The 25,083-nt window shown below is 51.4% G+C and overlaps 2 protein-coding genes across 2 annotated transcripts; one reads left to right on the forward strand and one right to left on the reverse strand.

The window, feature by feature from the left end:
• Positions 1-790: 790 nt before the first annotated feature.
• AIPL1 (AIP like 1 HSP90 co-chaperone) lies at positions 791-8,880 on the reverse strand. The gene is made up of 6 exons (XM_037026718.2): positions 8,554-8,880; positions 7,801-7,980; positions 2,977-3,165; positions 1,882-2,058; positions 1,659-1,800; positions 791-1,110 (listed from the first exon to the last, which is right to left on the reverse strand). The coding sequence occupies exons 1-6, from the start codon at positions 8,647-8,649 to the stop codon at positions 908-910; spliced, it is 987 nt and encodes a 328-aa protein (XP_036882613.2). The 5' UTR covers positions 8,650-8,880; the 3' UTR covers positions 791-907.
• Positions 8,881-20,963: 12,083 nt separating this feature from the next.
• On the forward strand, positions 20,964-24,990 carry PIMREG (PICALM interacting mitotic regulator). The gene is made up of 5 exons (XM_017680429.3): positions 20,964-21,184; positions 21,720-22,048; positions 22,499-22,794; positions 23,317-23,412; positions 24,000-24,990. The coding sequence occupies exons 2-5, from the start codon at positions 21,755-21,757 to the stop codon at positions 24,031-24,033; spliced, it is 720 nt and encodes a 239-aa protein (XP_017535918.2). The 5' UTR covers positions 20,964-21,184; positions 21,720-21,754; the 3' UTR covers positions 24,034-24,990.
• Positions 24,991-25,083: the final 93 nt, after the last annotated feature.

Below are 25,083 nucleotides of genomic sequence, written 5' to 3' on the forward strand. Positions count from 1 at the left end.
GGTGGTGAATTTGGAACCACAGAAAAAAACGCAGTCTCAGCACCACGCGTGACCCTGTGGGGAGACATACTTACAAGGCCATAGTCATATAAGTGCTGTTTATTGGTTTTCAAATTTTAGAGTCAACCTATGGACAAAGCACAAAAGATTTAATTTTTGTTACAGACAGAACATAGACATTAACAGACCGGAGAATGGAAAAGTAACAGGACATCAGACATCAGCTGTCAGGCAGGAGGTCGGGGATGGGAGGTGGGGTCCCACTGCTGCCGCCCTTACCCTACTCAGAAGAGAGCATACAAGGATCCCACAGAGCTGCGGATGAAGTGTATATGAAGCTACAAAAATAACCGAGCAAAGAACCAAAATAGAACTATTCAAAACTGGGGGGAAGGGGGAGGTGGAAGGGAGGAGGAAGCGTCAAAAACAGTCCTCATTCCTTCTTGACGTGGGTTAAGAACCATGCGTGGAGAAACTGATTTAAGCACATTCTTTGGAGGTACAGACAACTACCCGAAGAATAAAAGGCAGGGTCATTTGTAATCACTAGTTCTGGCTAAGGAATGGGACCCGTAGGGCAGGAACTTCACCAGGATTCATAAGATCTTCTGTGCCCTTTGGGAGCTTTTTACCACAGACATGTGTTATTTTTATTTAAAACGTCAACTTTCAATATTTAAAAGTGACACCCAAATCCTGATAAACTGAACTAGAAATGGCCTGGCATCTGCTGGCTTCCTGGAAGGTGCAGAGAGGTCCGCGCAGTGACTGGAGGGCCAGTGGCGGCCGGTTGGTGGCGGAAGCGGGGAGATGGGCAGGGGGCAGCAAGGCGGAGGGGGCAGGGCGGTCTGACGGGCAGGGGCGGCAGGGGGCCGGCGGCGCCCGGGGAGCGCGGCAGGCGGGCACCCTAGGCCAGCATGTTCCGGCAGCGCAGCCGCTCCTCCTCCCGCCTCTCCTGCAGGCGGCTCTCCAAAAGCCTCAGCTGCCGGCGCACCGCCTTCTGCATGGATGGCTCCAGCTCCAGCACTTTCTCCAGGTCCGCCTTGGCCTCCGCCTCGTTCCACACCTCCGCGTGAGCCCGGGCCCGCACGTAGTAGGCCTTCACGATGCCTGCAGAGAGGATTGGCTGCTCAGAAGCCCCGGCTGGGCCTTACCAGTTTACAAACCCTTAACCTTGACCTTGATCCTTAACCTCTTGGCACCTCCAAACAAATGCGTCTCCGCGAATGTAAATCCGGACAAAACCGCTCAGAGCAGTACCTACCCTCTCCCTTTTGGAGACCCTCCTAAGGCCCTGTGACTGATGCTTCACTTCCTTACAGAGGCTCCCCAAGTTGTGTCAGCCTCGGGCCCTCTGCCTGCACTAGTATCTACTTAGTATTTTTCTCTCTATGATTGTCCCCTTTTTAAAAAAACAAATCCTGTTTACTGCTCCACACAACCGCAGGTCTGATGAGCTACTTACAGGTCTGTCCTAACGCACATTAAAAGACAGGCCAGGGTAGGAGCTGGTCTCACCAGATACGGTTATGGGCTTGGGGAAGCCCTGCTGAGTGAGGCTAGCTTGGTGCCCTGGAAGGGTCAGAGTCCTCTGAAGTTTTGGCAGGTGAGTGACCATGGCCCGTGGGCCCCCACCCCACCCCCACACGGCCACCCACCTGGGTGGTGCCGCAGGATGTCACTGGTGTGCTCCAGCACCTCGTAGTACTCCTCCTCCATCAGCAGGCACTGACAGTAGTTGAGAATCAGGGTGTTGATCATCTTTTCCAGCTTCAGCCACTGCACCTCCCAGGGCTTCTCCTGCGTAGTGGAGAAAAGTCTGCTGTGAGCTCTGGCTGTGGTCCGACCCTCACCGTGACCACGGACTGGGCAGCCTCCCACCTTGGTCTGCAGGTTCCTCAGGCAGACGATGGCTTCCTGGTACTTGGTGGAGGCCTCACTGTAGCGGCCCAGCTTGAAGAGCCGGTTTCCTTCTCCATGGAGGATGGGCACCGCATGCATCTTCTCATCATTGCTCAGGTTCCAGGTCTCCCTCTGATACTCGCTGGGGGCCTCCACCTGGCCCAAGAGCTGCAGGTCAATGAGGTGGGAACCCCGGGTACCTGCACCCCAGCATGTAGGGACCAGAGAAAGCAGACCCCAGCACACCTCACTGAGGCCAGCTCTACTTGTCCACAGTGGGCTTTGGCCGACTGAATCATGCTTGCTGGTCAAACACCTATAAATGGGGCAGGGAAGCAAGGAGGCCCTGGGGCCCTAACCTACACCAGTGCCTTTGTGCCAATTATGGAAAAGTGCCCTTTGTCAACACACTTTAGTTCCAATATTCAGAAAATTGCCATGATAATCATTTCGTGAAAACAAGACCCTTGTTTGCCATCTGCTGGAAAACTATCACTATGGAAATACAAACAGGGACTGTAATAAGTGTACAAACTGCACAATTGTTCAAACAGGCCAGTAAAGGCCCTTTGTTGACACTATTCTCTTATTTATTCGTATTCACCAAGATAGCCTTCAGGCTGAACTGCATCCTAGGCCATAAGCTGAGTTCTGACCTGGACTTGACCCTCTCCCATTACCCCACAAACACTGACTGTCAGTCACTCTGGATTCTGGGTGAAAGGGTGTGGATAGTTCCATGCAGTCTCCCCCAGTGTTGGTTCAAAACCAGGTCTGGGGATGCAGATATAATTCTAAACTTCTGGGGAAAAAATGAGAGTAGATAACCAACAGAAGTAAAATGGAAAACAATGACATTAAAAATTGGTCCCAAGTGGGCTTTTCCCTTGAAACAGGCAAGGGACTTTTTGGTGGGGGTGGAGTCAAATTCCACTTCCCCTGTGGTTTATGAACGCTTTCTTCTATAAAGAGAATGTGGGTGATTTCCAGTGACCCGTGAAGTTAGCTCCCATGGAGCCACTGCCCGGGGTTGCTCTCTGCCGCTGGGACAGCCCTGTACCCCCGGGGTCACACCTGCAGTAACTCTATCATGAATATCAGAGGCTGTGGCTCCTTCTGCAGCTCGTCCAGGTCCTCGTAGCCCAGCGTGTGGTAGGCAAACATGTTGGCCAACCCACACGTGTGCGCATGCCACTCTGTCGGGTCCTTGCCCTCCGCCATCTGCCGCAGACTCCGGGATAGGATGGGGTAGACCCCTGTGTGCTGTGGGGAAAGATGGACAGATGTCATCTGGGCTGTCTGCTCAGAGCCAGCTGGGCCACAAGAACCACCCCCTCTGAGGCCTGTCTCAGCAGGAATCCTGCTGCCATACCACAACCACTTCACGGCCATTACTTACTGTCCACAGCGTCCCCCACTAGTAACTGGGCCTAACTGTGTGCCAGACAAAGCATTCTACACCTGTGAGCTCCTTCAGTCCTTAAGATGACCCAGCGAAGAAGGCACTACTATTAGCCCCATTTTACAGATGAGAAAACTGGAGCCCCAAGATGTTAAGTAACTTGCTTAAGGTCACACAGCTAGGGAATGACATGGCTGGGTGCATACACACTCTAGCCACAGTGCCACACAGCCTCTTGATGGCCCTTGTGGTCAACTCCAACACATTTCTCTCCCACGGAGACCAGGAAGCCTGTGACTCGCAAGGAGGGAAGTATGGAGAGAGCAGAAAGAGTGGGACTCCAGGGTCCAGGAGGGCCGGGTGAGCATCCTGGAGTGCAGCTGATGAGCAGTGAGCCCCAGTCTCCACACCTCTCTGAGCTCTGTCCTCACAGATACACCTGTCCAGTAGTAGGGCTGTTGTAGGGGTTTGGTGAGGTGGTGCAGGTGTAGGTCTGGCTCATCACACCAGGAGCCAGGATTGGTACCCTTGGGGTAGAGAAGGGCTCGGAAACTCAGCTGCTTGGCCTCAGGCAAAGCCTGTACCATGCTGGGCCCCAGCCTTCCCATTTGTGAGCTGGAAAACCCCAAAAATGGTCTCTACTTGGCCTGGGTCCTAAACTGGCATCTCAGGCTCCCACATGGCAATGCCAGTAGAGACACACTGTTGGGAAAGTGGAGGGACAGAAACAGTTCAGCTTATCCTCCAACTCACAGGCACAGGGATGAAGGTCATTCCCTCCCTGCCCCACCAGCTCAGATTAACCCAGAATGCACTTGGCTTCTTTGCGAGAGATGACCAGATGGTCCTTAAGCCTGTTGGGATTAGGTTAGAGTGAAGGAGGGAGGGCTCCCAGGATGGGTGGGGGTGGGGGAATCTGGCCCTGATACAGCCTCCCACAGCTCACAGGCCCCCATCCTCACTGTGAACTTAGACCCCAGGGCTGGGCAGCCGCTTGGGCATGACCTCAGATGCAAGCCTCATCCCACTAGCCACCTGCCACCCTAGCACCTCCAGGGCCTCTCCTCTGTACCTTGGGCTTTGGGATGCCACACGAGTGGGAAGAAATCCCAGAAAAGTAGATAAAGGCCAGAGGAAGATTCTGAGTCCTGTGTGTACCTGAGCATTGCCTCCTCTGAGGGAAGGGGAAGGGTGGACATCTCAGCTCTGTAACCACTGTCAGGGTCCAACTTGCCCAAGTGCAGGCTGGTAGGGCAGCCAGAGCCACTGTGGAGTCTCTGTGGAACTGGGCTCAGCCTCTGGGAGTCAGCCCCAGAGCTGTGATGAGCAGCGAACACTAAGACCACTGCCCCTCTCTGCAGCTTCAAGACCAGAGCCTGGTTCCATCTGAGGGGCTATATTCAGAGGCTATAAACTGGTGTGCTCTAAGCCATATTCAGCCCAAAGATGGGTTTTGTTTTATCCGTCATCTTGTGAGGGTTTTGTTAATTAATTGCCAGCATTTAATCATTGAGTTGACATGGTAATGAATATTTCTGACTTGTCTTAAAAACACAGACTATCTAGCCACACTGTGCCTGCCCCTTTCACAGGTAACCATCCTGTTGAGGCTGAGGAGCAGCTGCCTGCTTTGTGTGGGGCAGGTGATCTCTGGCCAACCAGGGTTACAGGTCCCTGGTGGAATTTGAGTTTGCAGCCCTTGGCCCCACAAGACTGGGCACCAACCCAAAATCCCACAGAGAGACTAGTGTCCTCCCTAGGCTGGGGGTGGGGTGGGGTATGGACCAGGGAGGAGTGCATTTCAAGGCAGAAGCTCCCAGAGTCCCTGACCAACCTTGTCTCTCTGGTTTAGGGGAAGGGGAGGGAGGGAGGAAGCCACTGCTCCTGCAGAGACGTGAATGTCAAGGTAACCCAGTGAGGACTATGCAGGCAGAAGGCTCTGCACGGAGTGACAAGCAGCAACTGGTGGAGGAAAGCCAGGCCCTCCTAAGTCCTTTTTCAGACAGACATAACTACCCACTGATTGCTGAGTCTTTCCAAACCTCAGATGCCTAAGTGGAGAGATGCCACATGTAGATACAGATATAGAGAAAGGACCAATGAAATGAAACTTGTCAGTTCTTTTCTCACTTCCTGGCCTGCATGCTACTTCTCTCCCCACTTCTAGGCCTGGGGAACTCCTATTCATCCTTCAAGACCCAGTTCAATGTCATCTTCTTGAAGAATTCCCTCTCTAAGATCCTTAAACATTTAGCTGCCCCTAAGGTACATGGATGGATAAAATGTGGATATGTAGTTAGACAAATTATTCTGGAAAGTGTATGCGTGTGTGTATGCCTGTACAATCATGGCAACTGTGGGCTGAGAGGAGGTGTGAGGGGCTACTGAGAAAAACTGACAGTCATTGTGGCATAAAGGTTGCCAGGCTGTGAGATGGGTAAGGCACTCATGTGACAATTGATGTGGTCAAAAGAACAGACACCCCAGGAAACAAAGAGCCATGCCAATATTATGGGAATCAGCGGGAGCTTGTAGCTTTACAAACAACAAATCAATCAACCAATCAAGAATGTATTGACAGCCCTCTGTGCACTAGGCTCTCCTGTGTTAGCAAATAGCATCCTATGGAGGAGGGGCTCTTGTTGGTGACAAAGCCTTGTCTGACATATGGCCTAAATTACAGGTATGTACAGTCTAAAAAGTGCAGGAGCTACTTGTAAGCAAAGCCAGTAGATAGCATTTTAAACTAACTGAAACCACAAAGAAACCAATTTTCTGAAAACTTGACCCATTGAAAATAAAATACCTTAAAAAATGTTAAAACACCAAGATGAAGAATAACACAACGACTAATATACAAAGAAAAGAGGCTCAACTGATACTTGCTGAAATGAAGAAATGAATAAAGTGTTGGATGGGCTCCCCTAGTGGTGGAGGGCGACATTGCAGCCTGGCTCTATCAGCCATTATAAAGAGAAACAGACACTTGATGGGGGGTGAGACCAGTGATCCCACCCTAATCCTGTTCCTTAACTAGCTTGACGGAAAGCAAGTTATCTTCCTTCTCTGAGTCATACATTTCCTCATTGGTAAAATGAGGGAGTTAAGTTCCTAAAATTCTTCAAGCTCAAAATAATAGCTCCCACTTCTCAGTTGCCCTATACTATGATTTGACCTAGTATACATCATATTATGTAGTCCCCACAAAATCCCCTTCACAAGGCTTTGTTTATAGATAAGGAAATAGAGTATCAGAGGGAGAAAGGATTTCCCCAAAGTCACACAGCTAATAATTGACAGAGCAAGCATTCAAACCCAGGTCTCTCCCCCAGATTGCTCTTTCAAAAGATCAGTGGCCCCTGATGAAATAGTTAAGTATGGAAATTCACCATCAATAGCTGCTAAATCCACTAGGTGAAAGTCCAGGGGGAGCTTTGTAATGGCTTATCAGACCTTCAACATCCGAACCTACCAATCAATACTGCCATCACAATAAGAGGGTAAGCAGATGCAGAAGGCCTCCCGGTGGGAAGCACACAGCACAATCTATAGAAAATGTGAGACAGCAACATGTTAAACATCCCGAGGCAAAGCCACCAGCAAAATCAGAATGTGGCAACTTCTACAGGATACGTTCCTGCCACAAATCCACATCAAGGGAAAAAGGGAAGAGAACCAATAGATAAAAATGAACTCAAGAGGCATATCAACAAAGCTCCATGCATGGACTTCAGGTCCTGATTTGAGCCAACCAACCATAAAGAAAACCGAAGTGACTGGATATTAGTTGGCATTAAGGAGTTATAGGAGTTTTTTTAAAAATACAATATTGATGTGTTTTTTAATATCCTTCTTTTTAGACATAGAAATTTTCATATTTGCAGATGAAACCATCTGGTGCCTGGAAAGCGCTTTGACCATGTGGGACAAGGAAGCGAGGTGGATGGGGGTAGAGGGTACGTTGACAGGGGCTAGCAGAGGCTGATGCATACTTCAAAGTCCACTCTACTTGTTGTTGATTTTTGTATATGTTGGAAATGGAAAAACATTTGTTTAAAAGTCAATGAGTTTTGCCACTTCTCCCTGGGCCACAGAACAAGGAGGCTGAGTCATGCAATGGGGGGGGGGGGCGGTGGTGGATGTCGAGAGGAGTGGGGAGGAGGGCGGGAAAGTGAGTATTGGCCAAAGCCTCCAGGACCTAGTAATCCTGTACAGAAGTGAGAAGTGAGGACTGTGAGGTAGGCAGGGTCCCCCTCCTGGACAAGGCCCTGCTCCCATCTCCCACCAGTCAGGCATGACACTGCTTGCCACTTTAGAGGTGTATCCTTTGGTGGGCATCCATCTCCATCTTTACAGTGGCAGAGAATGAGGATGTGGGATTTGCCTTGCAGGGTTTTCTTTTACCCCTGTTTCGTGATACACAGCAGCCCTGCGAAGTGGATGGGTAGACCCTGTAGAAGGCCCCTCCAGGGAAAGGGCCAGCGTGGCCTACTTACGATGGTGTCACACCAGAACTCGGCCACCTCGCTGACCCGCATGGACGTCAGCAGGATTTCCCAGACCTCCAGCTTGAACATGTTCCCGATGATGATGTGCATGGGCTGGCCCACCTGCCTGCTGTCGTCGATCACAGTCCGATCCTCATCACATTTTGTGGTGCGGAAATGAAAGGTCACCTGTTCACCAAGAGAGTATACCCTGGCCTAGACACACCTCCCAAGGCACAGCAGAAGCCACCCACTGTCACTGACTCAAGGCTGTCCTCACCCAGCCTCAGACCCCAGAGCATCCCACCCCGCCTTCACACCCCCAGTGACAAGGAACCACTCCCTCGTAAGGGCCCATCCCACTCTCCACAGCTCTGCCGTCCCTAATGAGCCCTAGATCTGAGGCCACAGAGGCAGCCACGCTGTCATCCCCGGGGAAGCCTACCAAGGATTTGTAGACAAATAACATGACCCCTGAGTGTCCTTCCTCCTTGCTCAACATTTGGGGCTCCAGAATATTCCCAAAGACCTTCCCCCACCCCATGCTGAAGTTTAATTTGCAAAGTATCAAAAATGCCCAGTGAATGGACACCAATTCAGAGCTTCCCAGATGCCCAGAGGTGGATAATTCCAGGACGGGCACCCCTGGCTGTTTTTTGGCAAAGCTGAAGGTTAACTGAAGGGCCATGTGGCACAGCTGGAAAGCAGAAGGCCACCATGATGGGGTGCCCTCTGTGGTCTGGGGGCACAGGACTTACTCACTCGGGATCCGGTGATGAAATTTGGGAGCTCCTGCTTGCCGCCGTGCAGAATGGTCTTCTTGATCCCTTCCACGTTCAGGAGCAGAGCGGCATCCATGGCTGCAGGTGGACGGAGGTGTCAGCCCAGGCTGAGATAATCTCACTGGAAGAAGGCACTTAGGCAGAGGAGATGAGGGGATTTAGCCTTGCAGTGCAGGGTGGCCTCAAGCTGCTCATCAGGGCCACTCCAGGCAGCCTAGCCTCCTGCCTCCTCCACTGCCCCTCCTGGTGACGGGCGGCTCCTGCCTGACATCCACTGCTGCTGTGTCAGCTTTGGTTGGATTCCACCCCAAGGGGGTCGTCAGCTGGAGCTTTCTCAAAGAAGACTGGAAGACGGGGAAGGGAGTGCGCAAGAGAGAGGCCTCCGCCCCCCAAAAGAGGAAAAGGGGAGGGACAGCCGAAACCCCCACCCCTACCCCCACCTCATGCCCAGCCTGGTTGGGAGTGCAGGCCCTGGCCTCAGACTCCTAGTCCCTTTGGAGCCCAGCCAGTGTCCTGCAGCAGCCCCAGACCCGCCTTTCCTCTCCTATGTCCTCCTCCTCTCATCTCCAAGATCTTCCCACAAAGGAATGTCACACTGTGGCTGGAGGGAGGAGCAGGTGTCTAGCTTGGGAGATCACGGAATGGGAATAAAAGAAGGGCGGCAGGTACGGGGGAAGTCGGAGCCCTCCCGCGGCCCCACTCCTGCCTCCCCTACAAGGTCTGGCTCTAGGGAGCTGGGCTCTCCCCTGCCCTTCGGAGGGTCTCAGCTCTGTGCCCTGGGACCCAGGAGAGCAGCTCTGGCCAGGATCCCAGCTCCTCTAAAAAGGGAAAGAGAATGTGAAGACTTGGTGTTTGGCGCCACCTGGGGCCAGTTGAAGTTCTTACGTCCGCTCCCCAGAGTCCTGAGAGTGTCCAGTATACTGAGCACCTCAAAACCTCTCTCTTCTTGGCCCCCAAACTAACTTGTTACGCAAATAAAGGGCACAAGACCCTGATGCAGGGAGATACAAGAACACTGGATCAGGAGCCAGACAGAACTGCGCTCAAAGGAACTGACCCCATCTCTCACTTCCTGACCTGGTGGCTTTGTGTGTCTTCTATCTTCCCTAACTCCATTTTCCTGTGTGAAACAGGCAACTCCGAACTCCTGTCTCCCTCTCCAAGAAGGTGAGAGGCCTCCCTGGAACAGTGGGTAGGACCCCAAAACCCAGCACTCCTGACAGCCTCCCATGAGGAGCTGTTGGTGGGGAGGAGGCCAAGCCTGGGCTGGGGATCCCAGACTGGGGCAATGGAATCGGGCGCCTCTAGGACCCCTCCCCAAGCGCTCAGACCCTTGGGTGCTCCATCCCCTTCTGGGGACAGGTGAGAAGGGTGGAGTGAACAGAGGTCCTCTTCTGTCCTATCCTTCCTTCAGCCACCTGGCAACCTAGAGGGGTGCGCACGCTTAGGAGGTAAGAGGATACTCAGATGGTAAAACTATGAGGAAAAATAGAAGTGATTATGGTGAAAGTCAAGGGAGTCGTGGAGACACATAGCAGGGGACAGAGAGCAGCTTCTGGGGTCCCACGGTGTTCGGTTTCTTCACCCAGGTGATGATTCCATGGGTGTTTGCTTTGTAACTATTCATTATGTTAAACAGTATGGTTTAGGCATTTTTCTGTTACTGACGTAGGTCATGATGGAAGAAGGTGTAATCATGTCACACTACTTAAAACTCTCCCACTGTTTCGACTGCTTCCCTTCATAGAAAGTTCCAAAGGCACATGGGGATTGCCGAGACAGGGTAGAGGTAGGACTGAAAGGTTTTGCCCCTGCTTGCGCAGCTGAGGGCACCAGGGGACACCTCCTGAAGCTGATGCCAGCTGTTTCGGTTTCACTGCTGAGAATAAGATGCGCAGGTCACCGCCTCCAGTTAGAGCCCCAGTCATCCCTTGGCCCCTCCTAATGGACTTCATTAAAATGCAACTCTAATAGCCCCATGCAGCTCTTCAAATTCAGCAAAGGCTTCCCACTGCCTTCAGGACGAATTACAAGCTCCTTCCCTGGCCAATGAGCCCTCAGCCCCTGCCTGGCCACCAGGGCTCTGCCCAGTCTTTCTCTGGCCCTGGAACTTGGCATTACTCTGGCCTCCCAACAATAGCCTTTGCAGGTCTCTATCAGAAAACCTCACCCCTCACTTTGTGCCCTAAATCCTCAGCTAAAGCACCATATGCTAAGGAAGCCTGCCCTGACCCCAGAGCCGGTGGGCCCCCATCCCCTTACACCCTCTCCTGGTCCTGAACACTTCACATTCACAGCATTTTTGCACACTTTATGCTTCTTCCCTCACGTGACAATTCCAAAAGATCAAGAAAACATGGAGGTTTCTATGGCGGACAGGGAGTTCCTGGGGCGGGGCAAGGAAGAGCTCCTCCTCTAGCATCCTACCCAAGAGGTGAGTGGAAGCCTCAGCTCAGGACAACTGACTGGTTTTCCTCCTTGCAAGGAGCAGCGCAAGCCCCTATCCCCACCAGCCCTCACCTAGGAGCCCACTGGCCTCAGTGCGGCCTCCTTGCCACCCCCTCACTACCCCACTGCAGGCTGTCAAAGGGAGAGCCTTCTCATTCAGAAGAAAATGTTGCTTCTGCTTTCCCTCATTGCCGTGGGGAATGCTGGTCCTTGGCCGGACCTGCCAGTGAGGGTTCTGAGGGAGGGAGGTGGAAAGCCCCAAACAGGGAAGGACTCTGCCTGCTTTCACTCCTTCCTTCCTGACACTTGCAAAGCCCCGTAATTAAGTGTTTCTAAGTGTTACACCTTCACGGAGTCTTCTCCATGCTCTCAACTTAGTTTTCATAAGAATAACAACTCTTGCTTCTCCCCCTCATATTTCATTTTGAAGGACATGAATGAAATTTCCTAACCCCAGTAAAAAATGCAACTGGCACGAACAGATTTGGGAACACTGACACTTGGAAAACAACTCAGCTAGGGGCAACAAGCTAACAGGCCAACTGGAGCACTGCTTTTCAAGCCACAGCCCACAACTCACTGTAAAATACTTGCAGTGAGCTGTCGCCAGCATCTTTAAAAGTGAAACGGAAAATAAAATATCAAAGCACCTCACACATAGCCAAGTATTGTTTCAGGAAGCTTTAGTTTCAATTACACGTGTGTGGGTGCCCAGTGTCTTACAACGGGTACTGGTCCCCTCGAACATGTTCCTGGTGCAAGAAGGCCCTTACACACACACACACACACACACACACACACACACACACACACACACACACATCAACACACATTTTTTGCTTGGTTAACACATTCTCTAGGTCTCAGCTTTAAATAACAGTTTTTGTGTCATAATTTGCTTGGATCAGTTATTGGTCGTCTGATTCACTGTCGTCTCTCTCTCCTCCCACATGCACACCAGCGTGAAGTGGTGTAGTGTGAGGCACAGGGACCCTGGGCCCAGAGGGACAGTTTGAATCCCTGCCCTGCTGCATACTGAGGGAAGCTGGGACCCCACTGACCCCCTCCTTACCTGTTTCCCCACCTAGTTGCAGGCTGCAGCCATGATCTGAATTGCCTGCGCTACTAGGAGGCGTCTCTCTCGCCCTGCCTCCGCAAGCACAGACAGGAATACAAAGCAAGAGGAGGCTGGAAGACAGCTTTGCTGAGCAAGGAGAACGTACACGCTGGAAGAGAGAGCGGGCGGCCTGAGCAGTCAGGACCAGCCCTACTGATCTGAATACTTCTTAGTTTTATAGGAAAGTGTGAGGGGTTGGCTACCGGGTTCAGACCCTGTGGCTGCTCTGGCTCTGTGCGTGCTCATGCTCATGATGCAGATAGAAAATCCCATGGTGGGAGAAGTTCTGGTCATCATGGAAAGGACCAAGGTCATTCTCAGATAGGTCTCAGTGTCTTTGGGATTTAATGCTAATTTACTCTAAGGACCATGTGACTGGGCCAAGGTCCCTGGGATGTGTCTCAGTGTCCTCTGTGCAGGAGTCAGCCTTGGGGATTTCCTGGTTCTGTGTTACTTCTCATTTTAGGCAAAGAGTGGTTATAAACCCACCTAGAAAGGTTACCAGCTTCCACCTCTCCCATCTCTTCTGCCACTATCACTTACTAACTTCCTACTCTAACACAGGCAGGGGAATAAACATGAAACTGAGAGGAAGAAGTAATAAACTGAGTTGAGGAGGAGGCACCCCAGAGCACCCCGAGGGGAGGAAATGGACCCTTGGAAACTGAGACTACCACCTATAGGGGGAAAGAGCCGGGGTGGGGTGTGTTTTGCATAGTGTACTTCAATGCAGGGACATTGTCTTGAGGTTGGCAGGTGGACTAGAACCAGTCTAACCCATTCCGAGACCAACTTATCCTCACACAAGAGATTTATTGTAGGTGGTGACTGTCCTAATGGCTTTTAAATGGTCAACCCATACCCACCAAGGAATGCAAAAACAACCAAGGATCCAAGAGAAAAAGACACAGAGTGCCTTTAGCGAGTACCATGCTAAAGAGTCCCTTGGTGGTCACCAAAATGTTGTCGAGCAATCCAATCTGGGAAGATCTCCCTGTGCGCTAGGTGAGACATGTAGGTAATATTGCAATGTTTCCAGAATCTCTTGCCTGGCCTTAGTGCATCTCCATATCAACAGGTGTTTTCAAGGGGTGGAGAGAAGTAGTCCATCACCATATCAATAGGTAATTACAGGGGCGAGCAAGAAAGTACTGGACCCGAGAAGTTGGGTGGGGTCTGTTTTTTCTGCAAGAGACATGGAAGAGCAGAAGTGGATGACTGCTTATAAACATTAAATGGGTTTCTCCCACTTTATTTCTCCCTTTGACTGATTTCAGTCTCAAAGGTATTTTGCCCCAGCATTTTCCTCTGGAGTTACATCTAGAGGCAGTTGGCAGGACCTCTGAACCCAAAACCTGTCTACATGGGAGTGACCCTTGGGGCAGGCTGACTCTAGAGATGGTGTGGAGATGCCTGGAACCATCCCTGTGGATAGTGGGGAGGCCCCAGTGGCTGCAGTGGTAGAGAGTGCAGCTTCACCTGAGAGCCCCCTACCTGTGTGGCTTCCAATTGGGGAGCCCCTAGTGGGGAATTGGTCTAGGATAAAGCACCTCCTAGAGGGGTGGGACCTTCCCCAGAATTGAGGAAGAGTGGAGACACCAGAAGGTGCAGAATTAGCCTTCTGTGAGATAGAAGACTGCTTAGAGGCCCTGAGTGGTGGTGTAGTAGCTGGGATTGTAGGATGTCTTTTTCTTGAGGTACTAGAAAGGGTTATAGAGGAGAGAGACACACTTCAGCGTTGCTTGGAGGAGCTGGGTGATGACCTATGGATGCCCTTAAGAAAAAGAGATAGTTATTGAGAAGACCGTTACCCTCCTGGATGATTATGTTAGCAGCGAGTCGGGAGGCAGCAGGGGAAGCCATATAGCAGGAGGCGGTGGGAGAGGGGGAGGAAAGAGCGGTGCCTTCAGCTCCAGAGATGGTGGAGGAGGTGTCCGGAGAGGATGAAGGGGTGGGGCCAAGGGCCCATCTGTTGCCGAGGCACCAGCCTCCCCTGTATCAAAAGCCTGCCCTGTTGTAATTAAGAAAATAAAAACGCAACAACCGCGGGCTCCTCAGGGGGAGGAGCCACCCCCTCCCCAGGTTGTGGAGCACTCCAGCGCTGCCTCTATACCCAGGATGAGCTGGTGGACAGGAGCATCTGATTTCAGCAGAAGCTGTTGGAACCTCTGCCTACATGGCTTTTGCATCTTTGGGATATGGGGGTGGAAAACATTGTTATGCTGGGTTCTGAAATGCGTAGACTGCCTTCCTTGATGACTCACCCTTCCCCCCAGCAACAATTTCAAATTCCCTGTCACACCTCAGGGAATCGGGAGCTTCTGGATTGGCTGACAGCAGCCATCAGGGCAGTTTGGCCTAATCAGGGTGATTTATCATACTTATCCACCAGCTGGAAAACATATGCAGAGCTCCAGCAGGTGTTTGGGAGCTGGGCATGAAAAACATCATCTGTAATATGGACCCAGAGGGCTGCGATGAGGAGTTGTTCACCATAGGAATGAGAAATTTGGTGCTCCATACAGCTTCCCCATCTCTCTTTGGGTCCCTAGTGACTATTCTTGTCCCCCACATAGGGCAACCCGTAAGTGAGGCTACTCATACTTTAGCAGATCTGAGGGAGGTTGAACCAATAAGAGCACAGAAGGAAGTACAGGCTACAACTGAAAAGACAGGTGCAAAGGACTCCATAAAGGTCTGGAGGACCCAGATGTGGGTTGATTTGATAAAGGCTGGGGAAGTGAAAGATAAACTTGATGGGAAGCCCAATAGGATCTTTTTAGAACTATTGCACCAATTAAAGCCAGAACAGCAGTTCCAGCCACTGAGGTCCAGGACATGGAAGCCAGAGGCAAAGCCCCATGTCTGGCCTGTGTCTTTGGAAGATGTCCTGAGGGACAGTACTCAGGCTCCACCTGGTCCCTCACCCCCAAAGAAGGACAACTGTACATCGCAGTTTGACTGAGAGGGGGCTCAAGGCCTGCCTTAGGGGTCGTGGTGGGGACCAGAGACCACATGTAGAATTAGCAATTCATTGATCCACCATGAATGTACAATGTTCCCTGGTGAACACAGGAGCTGAATATTCTCTGATTTATGGCAACCCTGAGCGTTTTCCTGGGACCCCCGCTGTGATAGATGACTATGGGGGTAAGGTAATTAGAGTGAAGAAAGCCCAAATTCCATTGGATATAGGGCGCTTACCCCCAAAGGATTATAACTTATACATTTCTCCCACCCGTGAATATATCTTGGGTGTCAATATGCTACAGGGCTTGTGGTTACAGACCACTGCAGGTGAGTTCAGACTGAGGGTACATGTGGTAAAGGCAGTATTGAGGGGACATGTTAACCACCCACCTGTAGCTCTTCCTGTACCTCAGTGAGTGACAAGTACTAAGCAGTATAAATTGCCTGGCGGGAGGGGGGTGTCACAATGAAATTGGAGAAACTCTATAGGAGTTGAAGAGGGTGGCATCCAAAAAGTTCACTCATAGTCCTTTTAATTCCCCAGTGTGGCCAGTGAAAAAGCCAGATGGCTTCTGGTGTATGACCGTGGATTACAGGAAACTGAATAAAGTCACACCCCCTTTGCATGCTGCTGCCCCCTCTATAGCAGCCTTTATGGACATCCTCAGTCATGAACTAGGGACATATCATTATGCTGTGGACCTTGCTAATGCTTTCTTCTCTATTGACATAGCACAGGAAAGTCAGGAACAGTTTGCCTTCATGTGGGAAGGCTGTCAGTGGACATTCACTGTCTTTCTATAGGGATACCTCCACAGTCCCACCATTTGTCATGGACTTGTAGCCCAGGACTTGGCCACATGGAAGAAACTGCAAATGGTGTGGCTGTATCAGTACACTGATGATATCATGCTCACAAATTCTCTTGCAGATTTAGAAGGGGCAGTTCCTAGACTACTGCAACATCTACAGGAGAAAGGATGGGCTGTGAACAGCACCAAAGTTCAGGGACCTGGTTTATCTGTAAAGTTCTTGGGAGTTGTCTGGTCAGGTAAAACTAAAGTTATCCCATATTTTGTTGCCCTTGTCTAGCTTGGATTAATACTTAGTCTATAGGCACGCACCTGATCATCTACATTTGCCCTCTCACAGCACTAAACTATGCTTTCTACCTTTATCTTGCATCTACCTACCACTTCAGCATTTTATTAAAAATAATAATAATAATAATAATAATAATGGAGAAATATGGGATTCACATATAAATCAAGTATAAAAATCAAACGAATAATCATAATTGGCCTGATTGTTTATAGTTCATGATGCGTGATCAAAACCAAAAGTTTCTGTGATGACTGCCCTTGCACTGTTCATCATGTAAGAACTTATTCACTATGTAAGAACTTATTCACCATGTAAAAACTTGTTTGTTATGCTTCAGAAGATTGGACACTGTTGAGAATTAGGCATGGGGTTGATTAATGATTGTGCATTGAGTCCCCTATACAGAATTTTATTGTTGTTAACAACCATATGATCAATAAATATGAGAGATGCCCTCTCAAAAAAAATTTTTTCTAATTCCCATTATAAACCTTTTTTGTCATATGGATTACATAGAAGTATACTGCTAGTTTTGCAAATAAATCACAATTTATTCTTAAAAAAAAAAAAACTAATGTTATCCCAGAAGCAGCCACATACAAGGTCCAGTCTTTCCCCACCCCTACCACTGTGGCAGTATTACAAGAGTTTTGGGGTCTTTGGGGCTACTAGACAGTGTTTATCCCACACTTGGCACAAATTCTGAAGCCCTTATACCAGTTGGTATGAAAGGGCATCAGGTGAGACTGGGATGAGACATGTATAGCCGCTTTTACTGCTGCTAAGCGAGTTGTCAAGGCCGAAAAGGCCTTGAGTGTAATAGACTCATTGAAGCCCTGGGAGCTAGATGTTCATGTGACTGAATATGGTTATGGATGGGGTCTTTGGCAGCAGCTTGAATAGACACACCAACCTATTGCATTCTGGTCACAACTATGGAAGGGAGCAGAGGTCCGGAACACCTTGATAGAGAAGCAACCAGCTGTTGTGTGCCACGCCTTGCTGGCTACAGAGCCCATCACCAGAACAGCTCCAACCAAGGTAATAACCACCTATCCCATTGCAAGGTGGGTGCAAGATTGGAACCAAAGGCCATAGAGTGACATGGCACAGATGCCTACACTGGCCAAATGGGCAGTGTATTTCTAATAGCAGAGCACCCTCTCTACTAACCTCTTAAGTGGAGAACTCCAATGCTCATGGAGCCAGTGACATACACCAGCGGAAAGCAGGAAGAACTTGCTTTTGAGCCATTGTTAGCTGAAAGTCCTTACCAGGAGGGAGGAGCCCCTATACCTGAAGATGCTTGGTACACAGACAGCTCCAGTCATGGGCAGCCCCTGAAGTGGAGGGCTGTGGCTTTCCATCCTAAGACTGAGACAATATGGATGGAGGATGGAGATAGGAACAGCAGCCAATGGGCTGAGTTGCAGGCAGTGTGGCTTGTGATCACCCAGGAGCCCTCCCCTATAGCTGTCTGCACTGACAGCTGGGCTGTCTATTTGTCTTGACCCTGTGGCTACTGACGTGATACCATGCCAACTGGATGGCTGGTCACTGCCCCCTTTAGGGGCAAGAGTTGTGGCAAGACCTGTGGGCCTCTGGTCAGACTAAGACAGTTACTGTATATCATGTGACTGGCCATTTGCCTTTGGCATCCCCAGGGAATGATGAAGCAGACACATTGGCCCAGGTGCGCTGGCTAGAAGGAAAGCCTGCCTCTGATGTGGCCCAGTGGTTACCTCAGCATTTGTTGCACATGGGTCAAAAGACAATGTGGGCTGTAGCCCATCAGTGGGGCTTGCCATTGACCTTTGAAGTCAGCAGAGCCCAAAGGAGTGCTTGTGTGCTCTAAGAGGAACTTACACAAGTCCCACAGCAACATGGGACAATAGTAAAGAGGCTGATACCTCTTGTCAGGTGGCAGATAAACTGTATTGGGCCTCTACCTGTGTCAGAAGGATATCGGTATGCCATGACTTGTGTGGACACAGTTACTGGCCTGTTGGTTGCTTTTTTTGTGCATCATGCAGATCAGCAAACCACCAAGAGGGGCCTAGAGCATCCCTTTGCAGCCAAGGCCGGCCACAGGTGATTGAGAGTGATCATGTCACCCACTTTACTGGACATGCATTACAAGAATGTGTGTAGCAATTACGAATAAAGTGGAAGTTTCATGTACCATAAAACCCTACCAGGGCAGGCATGATAGAGAGGTACAATGATTTGTTGAAATCTGTCCTGAAGTTGGACACCAATAGACTATAGGGCTGGTCAATTCACTTATGGACAGTGCTACGGCATTTAAATGAGAAGCCCCAAAAAGGAGCCTTGAGCCCTGTGGATATGCTAACACACATTGCTGCCTCTCCTGTACAACTGTATGTACAAACCAAAGAGGAGTTATTGAAGCCAGGATATAGCCAGCAGAGCAACATCCTGCTGCCAGCCCCAACTGCCTTAAACACTAGAGACTGTTAAGTGGATGTGGCCATGAACATTTCAACACATGGACCAGCAACGCCTGGCCATTCTGGCACCTTGGAGAAAAGGCCTGGAAGCTGGCCTCCTGTGTATTCCTGGTGTAACAGCAGAGTGGCCCCCAAAGATCACAGTAGTGTACCCAAAAGGTCAGGGAGATAAGAGCATCTTACAGGGAAGTTTTATTTTATCTTTATGGCCAGTGCATATACCTCCCATATTCTACATATTGACCCAACTGTAACTCCCACAGGGAGGGGGGTGAAAGTCTGGTATACTAGACCAGGATGAGATCCCATTCCTGCCACTATCCTATCACAGGACCACTCTCTTGTATGCAGCCTACCTTATGAACAAGATTTGCCTATGCTGGTGTCACTAAAACATGTATCTTATTGCCCTTAAAGTTATTTTATTCTACAGTCCTTGTGGCCTGGATGTGCCCCCTGGCTGCAGCTGCCATGTGTTGATTGCTCTGAACTCTCTACCTCTTCAGCTACTGCCTGTCTGTGGAATGGGTGAGCTATAGATTTAATCTGCATAGGACTTTGAACCTAGCTGAATCCTCTGGCTTGAGGATTATCATGATTTTATTGCTGTTGCTATTGTATGTTATTAGTCTGGTTACAATGCCCCAATTTTCTTACACAGGGGCCATTGCAGAAGATGGGGAACGAGTAAATTGTGAGTCGAGATTTCTGGAGGGGTGGCCTGTGTGTAAAATTATAATATTTCCAGAATCTCTCACCTGGCCTTAGTGCATTTCCATATCAATAGGTGTTTCCAAGGAATGGAGTGAAGTAGTCCATCTCCATATAAATAGGTGATTACAAGGGTGAGAGGGAGGGCATATCTGAACCAGAGAGGGTGGGTGGGGTCCCTTCTTTCTGCAGCTGGGTCATGAGAGACACGGGAGAGCACAAGTGGAGGACTGCTTGTAGGCAATAAATGGGTTTCTCCCACTTTATTTCAGTTTCAAAGGTGTTTTGCCTCAGGATTTTCCCCCAGAGTTATAGACCTTAACCCTCAGGAGGGTTCTTGAGTCTGATAGAGAAAGAATTCATGAGCAGGTCGAGCAGGTCAAGCAGGCAAAAGCAGAGTACACACTCAAGGAGGGAGTGCGGACAGGCTCCAGAAGTGAGCAGCACGGTGGGGGCAGGGTCGGGTGGTCTTATAGCTGGTGTTTAAGCAGGGGGTAGAATATTCATCAGGTTAGGTGGGGTTTTCTTGGAATAAGGAGAGAAACCTGGGGGATATGGTGATGTGCTCTTTTTGTCCTTAGATGGTCTGTCTCGGCACTGTCATGGCACCAAGGTGTGTGATTTTTAAATATGCTGATGAGCTTTTAATGTACTGTGACGTGAAGTCAGGGTCAACTTCTGCAGGTTGGTCCTAGTCAGTTTCGGCAGGTCTGGTATCTATACCCTCCCTCCCCCTCATCCTGTGAAAACAGTTTACGGGGAATGTTTAGAGTATGAACAAGCATCTAAACTAATGTAAACACTGGCCAAAGTCCCCCAGCCCCACCTCTTCTCCTATCTGGCCATCCACCTACGGCAACACTTGGGATTACCAGTCCCAGGTACAGACTAGGTGTCCCTACATGTTAATCATTCCTATCATCCCGTTGGAGAGGAAAAGGGGGGCTCTGAGGCCAGAGGAGTGGGTGACATTACCAGAGATGAAGAAGAGGCCAAGGGCAGAGCTGCAAAGAGCCCATCAATGGAGTCCTCAGCAAGTGAGTGGCTAGGCAGGTGTGGGGAGGACGGGCTGGCAGCAAGGAAACCCAGAGGAGGGAGGCCACTGCTGGGGAGGGAGGGGTGCTTTTAAAAGGCTGACTTTTTAGCCTGTTTTGGATGTTAAAGGGAGGGAGGGAGGCATTCGACTGGATAAAGGGGAAGGGCAGTGGACAGAGGTGGGAGGCTTAATTGGAGGAGGGCGGACTGGAGTACGCTGGTCTGTCCCGTCTTCCAAGATGGGTTTTCCAGGGATCAGAATGTGGGTGGCGAGTTTGGGGAACACAGAAGGGCAGTGCCTTGTCTCAGGAAGGGAGCGGTTCATAACAGAAGTTTGGAACAAAACCGCCAAGGGAACCCAGGACTCAGTGAGACCTCCAAGCCGGACGGGAGTGGTTCCGCCCCGCCCAGTCAACTCTGCGGGAACCCTTTAAAGTTCCAGAAGAGGGCCCGGGGCTGAGCGTCCAGGAGGTGGCGCGGGGGCTGGGCCGGCGGCGCCAGAGGGACCCGGGGATACAAAGACTGCGCCGCGAGGAGCCAAGCGCGGCAGGCGTCCTGAGGGAATGAATGGGGACAGCCCGGCCAATCCGAGGGCAGGATTCGAAGCCGCGAGAACAAAGAGCCAGTCGGAGTCCGGCGCGGCCAATCGGCTGTGAGGACAAGGCCATGGGGCGGATCCGCGCGGAGTTTCAAATCGGCTGGGGTGGGCGAGGGTCAGCTGTGTTCGGCGTCCGGTCCGCGTTTAGGCCTGTCGGGTGAGTGCCGGCTCGGCAGGGACGTAGCGGACCCTCTGTTCAGAAGGGCCCTGGGCGGAGGGCTCTAGGGGGCACCAGCACGGCCCTGGGGGCGTCTGGGTATTGCAAAATGGAAATCGCGGGGTCTGGTCAGCGGCCGGGGTCTGAGCGGGAGCGCGTTGGGTCAGTGCGAGTTTGTGAAACGGCCGCTGCTTGCGCCCTGGGCGGAGCTCAGGACTCCCTCCCCGCCTGAGGCAGAGAGCCGACCGGAGGCTGGGATGAAAAGAGCCGTTTTAGACACTAACAGTAAGGGACCGCAGGAAATGCTGACCGGCCGGGTTCATCTGCTCCCTCTTCTGTATCTTGCTGACCCCTCTCCAGGAAGCAGCTTCCTTCCTGCACCCACAGTTGCCAAGTGTCCCCACACCCTCCCAGGACCATCCACTCACCCACCTTAGGCCTCCGTGTCATCCTTTCCCCTATACCTATGTCTCTGCAGAGCCTGGAAATGGGATGGTGGATACCTTGCTGACCTGTCTTTTGACCTCCTCCCCAGGGTCTAGTGAGCCGAACACACTCTTGGCCAGCCAGATGGCTTCCAGGTGGCCCAGTGTGGGGACCTCCATGTGCCAGAGATCTCGCCAGGACCGGGAGCAGCTGGAGGAGAGTGAGGTGCTGCAGCCTGCGGCTGGCCATCTGGAGACCTCCAATGGGGCCCTGGGCTCCCTGTGCAGACAGTTCCAAAGGAGGCTGCCCCTGAGAGCAGTCAGCCTCAACCTTGGGGCGGGCTCGTCCTGGAAACGCCTGGAAACCCCAGAGCCAGGGCAGCAGAGCCTCCAGGCTGCGGCTCGCTCTGCTAAGAACGCCTTGGGAGCCATGTCCCAGGTAATACTGCCAAAGCTAACCATCCATTTGTGGAGGGCTTCCTTGGTGCCGGAAAGCTGTTGTCCTCCAGGAGGCCCCAAGAATATAGACTACATGGAGACAGGGGCTTTGATTCATGGATTGCTGTGTCTCTAAGACCCCTGGTAATTTCTGGCACTCTACTAATAGTAGAAAGAGTGAATGAAAACACTGTCTGGTGGAAACAGACCCTCGCAATACAAGATGCTAGGGCTATATTGTGATAGGATATTGCAATCGAGCAAGTGGCTGGTGGTTGGGAGGATGTCAGATATAGTAAGGCTTCCCAGAGGAGGTGACTCCATGAAATTCACCTGGAAAGGGGACATATGAATTGAGGAGTGTATAAGGCAGGTGTAATAGTGTGGGTGCAGATCTCAAGCTGAGGGTGTCTGAGGTGTCTGTGCTCACCTTTCCACGCACCTGTCACAGAAAATCCAGGAGTCCTGCCAAAGTGGCACCAAGTGGCTTGTGGAAACCCAGGTGAAAGCCAGGAGGAGAAAGAGAGGGTCACAGAAGGGCAGGAGCCCCCCAACTCGCAGCCTGAGCCAGAAGAACAGCCGGCTGTCTGAAGGTGCCCCTGCCCACTCTACCCTGGAACCCTGGGCAAGGAAGTATCACCACCTCTCCACCCGGATGTGTCCTCGTGCCCACCCACTGAGGCAGTGCAGAAGGGAGGCAGCCTTCCAGAGCCCCTACTCCTCAACAGAGCCCCTCTGCTCCCCCAGGTAAGAGGAATAGTGCCTTCCCTCCACAACACTAACTGGACCCCAGTGGCTCCCTGTGGCTCAGTACCCTGAGCTGAGTCATATCTGTGTCCTGGCCCAGCTGTACCCTAATGAGTGGGGCACCTAGAGAAGTCCTCCAAGACCTTAGTCTCCCTACCTGTAAAAGAAAGAGGGGAGCTTAGGTCTAACAGTACTACACTCACCCAAGCCTCTTGGTGAGCCCTAAAGCAAGTTTTGAAGCCATCTGGAGGCTGAGGCTCAGTTTCCAAGAGGGGAACAGCAGGGCTTGTCTGTCTGTACCATTAGCTGCCCTTGACCTCGGCTTCCAGAGCCTGGACACATCTGTTCTCTGCCAGGTGCTCCAGGTTGCACTGACGTCACTTCTTAGAGAGAGGGTCTGGAATGAGGCATTCCAAGCTCCCACTGGTCTCCTGGGTCTATAGACCAGGCCCCAGTGCTGGACTGGAAGGGCTCTTGCCTCAGGGCTCCAGTCAGTCACTGGTGGCTTTTTCTTCTGACCAGTGAATCTGACAGTGACCTAGAGCCTGTGGGGGCAGGAATTCAGCACCTCCAGAGGTTGTCCCAAGAGCTGGATGAGGTTATTGTGGCTGAAGAGAGGTGAGTTGGCATCCCATGGTCAGGAGGGTTTCACTCGAGCCATGCCATCTTTTCAGGCAAGGTTCTGATTCTAACTCTGACTGCTGTGTGCCCTGGCCACCCCTTCCCCCTCTCTGATCTTCAGTCTCCTGGTCTGCAACATGAAGGGGCACAAAAGACCTAGATTGGGGTAGTGGTTAAGGACACACCCTGGATGTGCTTGGGCCCACATTTGTCCATCATTTGGAACTTTACCAGGCCGAGTACCTGGTACCTAGAAAACCTGCCCTCCCCCCAACACTCCCCATGCCTCCTCTGTGTCCTGCCTGCCCATGGAACTGGGGAAAGCTACATGGCTGCTCTGAGTTTCTGGTCTGTCCTTGGGGACAGGGCCTGGGTCTGGAGCTGCCCCAACTTGGGGGCGGCTCCCCATGTACACATGGCCGTGATGGGTTCATCGGCAGGGCCCTGCCAGCTCTGATTATATGGCACATGGGCCATGTTCCCACCGCCTTGCCAGGTCTGGTGTTGCCTAGTCAAGGCTGACAGGGCCGTGCAGAGCCTGCAGCACCAAATGGTATCGATCCCTCCCACTTTCTCACCTCTAGTGGCGACATGACCGTTTCTCTCGTCTGTGACTGAGGATGGTGCCCTTCAGGTAATGCCCTCCTCCCAGGCATCCTCACATTCTTCCTGGTCCTCCTCTTCATGCATAAACACATATACATATTTGGAGGCATGTTGCAGAACTGAGCGTTTTCTGGAAAACCCTGCAGAGCTGATAGGCCCAGAAGTTTGCAAGCCTGCCTACCTACTCGGAGCCAGAGCCGCTGACCTCACTGACCGCATCACTAACTGAGCACACAGGGGCCCCCACGTAGCTAGAGCCACCTTCCAGCTTCTCGTTTTGGGGGGAAGGCTCTGGTGTCCCCACTGAGCACCATGGAGGGCTCAAAGGAAGTTTTGTCTTGCAGAAAGCAGGTCACGTCTGACCACCACGCCCCCACACCCAGGAGGTGGCAGTACTGCTAGGCAGCTGCTGCCACCAGGATTTGACTAACAAGGGCTGGGGTGGAGGCTGCTCTGGGGCCTCTGCTCACTTTCTCTGGCCACATCTGGGCCCACCAAAGACTGCCTGCCATGGCCTGGGGGGTACTCAGGGAGACCTTAGAGAGTTGCAGGGGAACTGTTCACTCTATTCCATTTTGGGGCTTAGAAATTCATCCCACATCTGAGTTATGCAACATGAAGTGCAGGCACCAGAAGACATTTGAGAGCTCTGAGCTGGGTACCCAAGTCATCCTTTCTTGCCATCTTGTGCCAAGGCTCTTGGGACCCCAGCTCCCACTGTGCTCCCCCCACCAGAGCCTGGGAGGAAGGGATGGGAGAGATGTCCAGGCTCTGAGACCCTGAGCCCACAGGTCCCTATGTAGGCTCTGAGTACATGGTACCGTGGGCATACGGGGAGGGGGCTCTGCTCAGTAGAATTTTTGCACCCTTTGTAAATTATTTAAGAAATGTGCCTAGGCATTTTATTAGAAAGAAACCAGTGTGTGACTTTCCTTGATAATGTTGCTTTTTAATAATAAAGACCTTCTATATTTGATATCTCTACACCTCGTCTTTGTCACCACCACCCCCACACCACTCTGGGCAGTAGGCCTGTGGTTTGGGGCCAGGCTTTGTTGCTCT

This window comes from Manis javanica, chromosome 4, assembly GCF_040802235.1.
Source record: "Manis javanica isolate MJ-LG chromosome 4, MJ_LKY, whole genome shotgun sequence".
Taxonomy (NCBI): domain Eukaryota; kingdom Metazoa; phylum Chordata; class Mammalia; order Pholidota; family Manidae; genus Manis; species Manis javanica.

Excerpts from the sequence above, each read along its gene's own strand:
- PIMREG (XM_017680429.3), top strand. The coding sequence starts at position 21,755 with ATGGCTTCCAGGTGGCCCAGTGTGGGGACCTCCATGTGCCAGAGATCT. Across the intron at positions 22,049-22,498 it reads CCTTGGGAGCCATGTCCCAG|AAAATCCAGGAGTCCTGCCA; the intron begins GTAATACTGCCA and ends CACCTGTCACAG. Across the intron at positions 22,795-23,316 it reads GAGCCCCTCTGCTCCCCCAG|TGAATCTGACAGTGACCTAG; the intron begins GTAAGAGGAATA and ends TCTTCTGACCAG.
- AIPL1 (XM_037026718.2), bottom strand. The coding sequence starts at position 8,649 with ATGGATGCCGCTCTGCTCCTGAACGTGGAAGGGATCAAGAAGACCATT. Across the intron at positions 3,166-7,800 it reads AGTTCTGGTGTGACACCATC|CACACAGGGGTCTACCCCAT; the intron begins GTAAGTAGGCCA and ends CTTTCCCCACAG. Across the intron at positions 1,111-1,658 it reads CATCCTGCGGCACCACCCAG|GCATCGTGAAGGCCTACTAC; the intron begins GTGGGTGGCCGT and ends TCCTCTCTGCAG.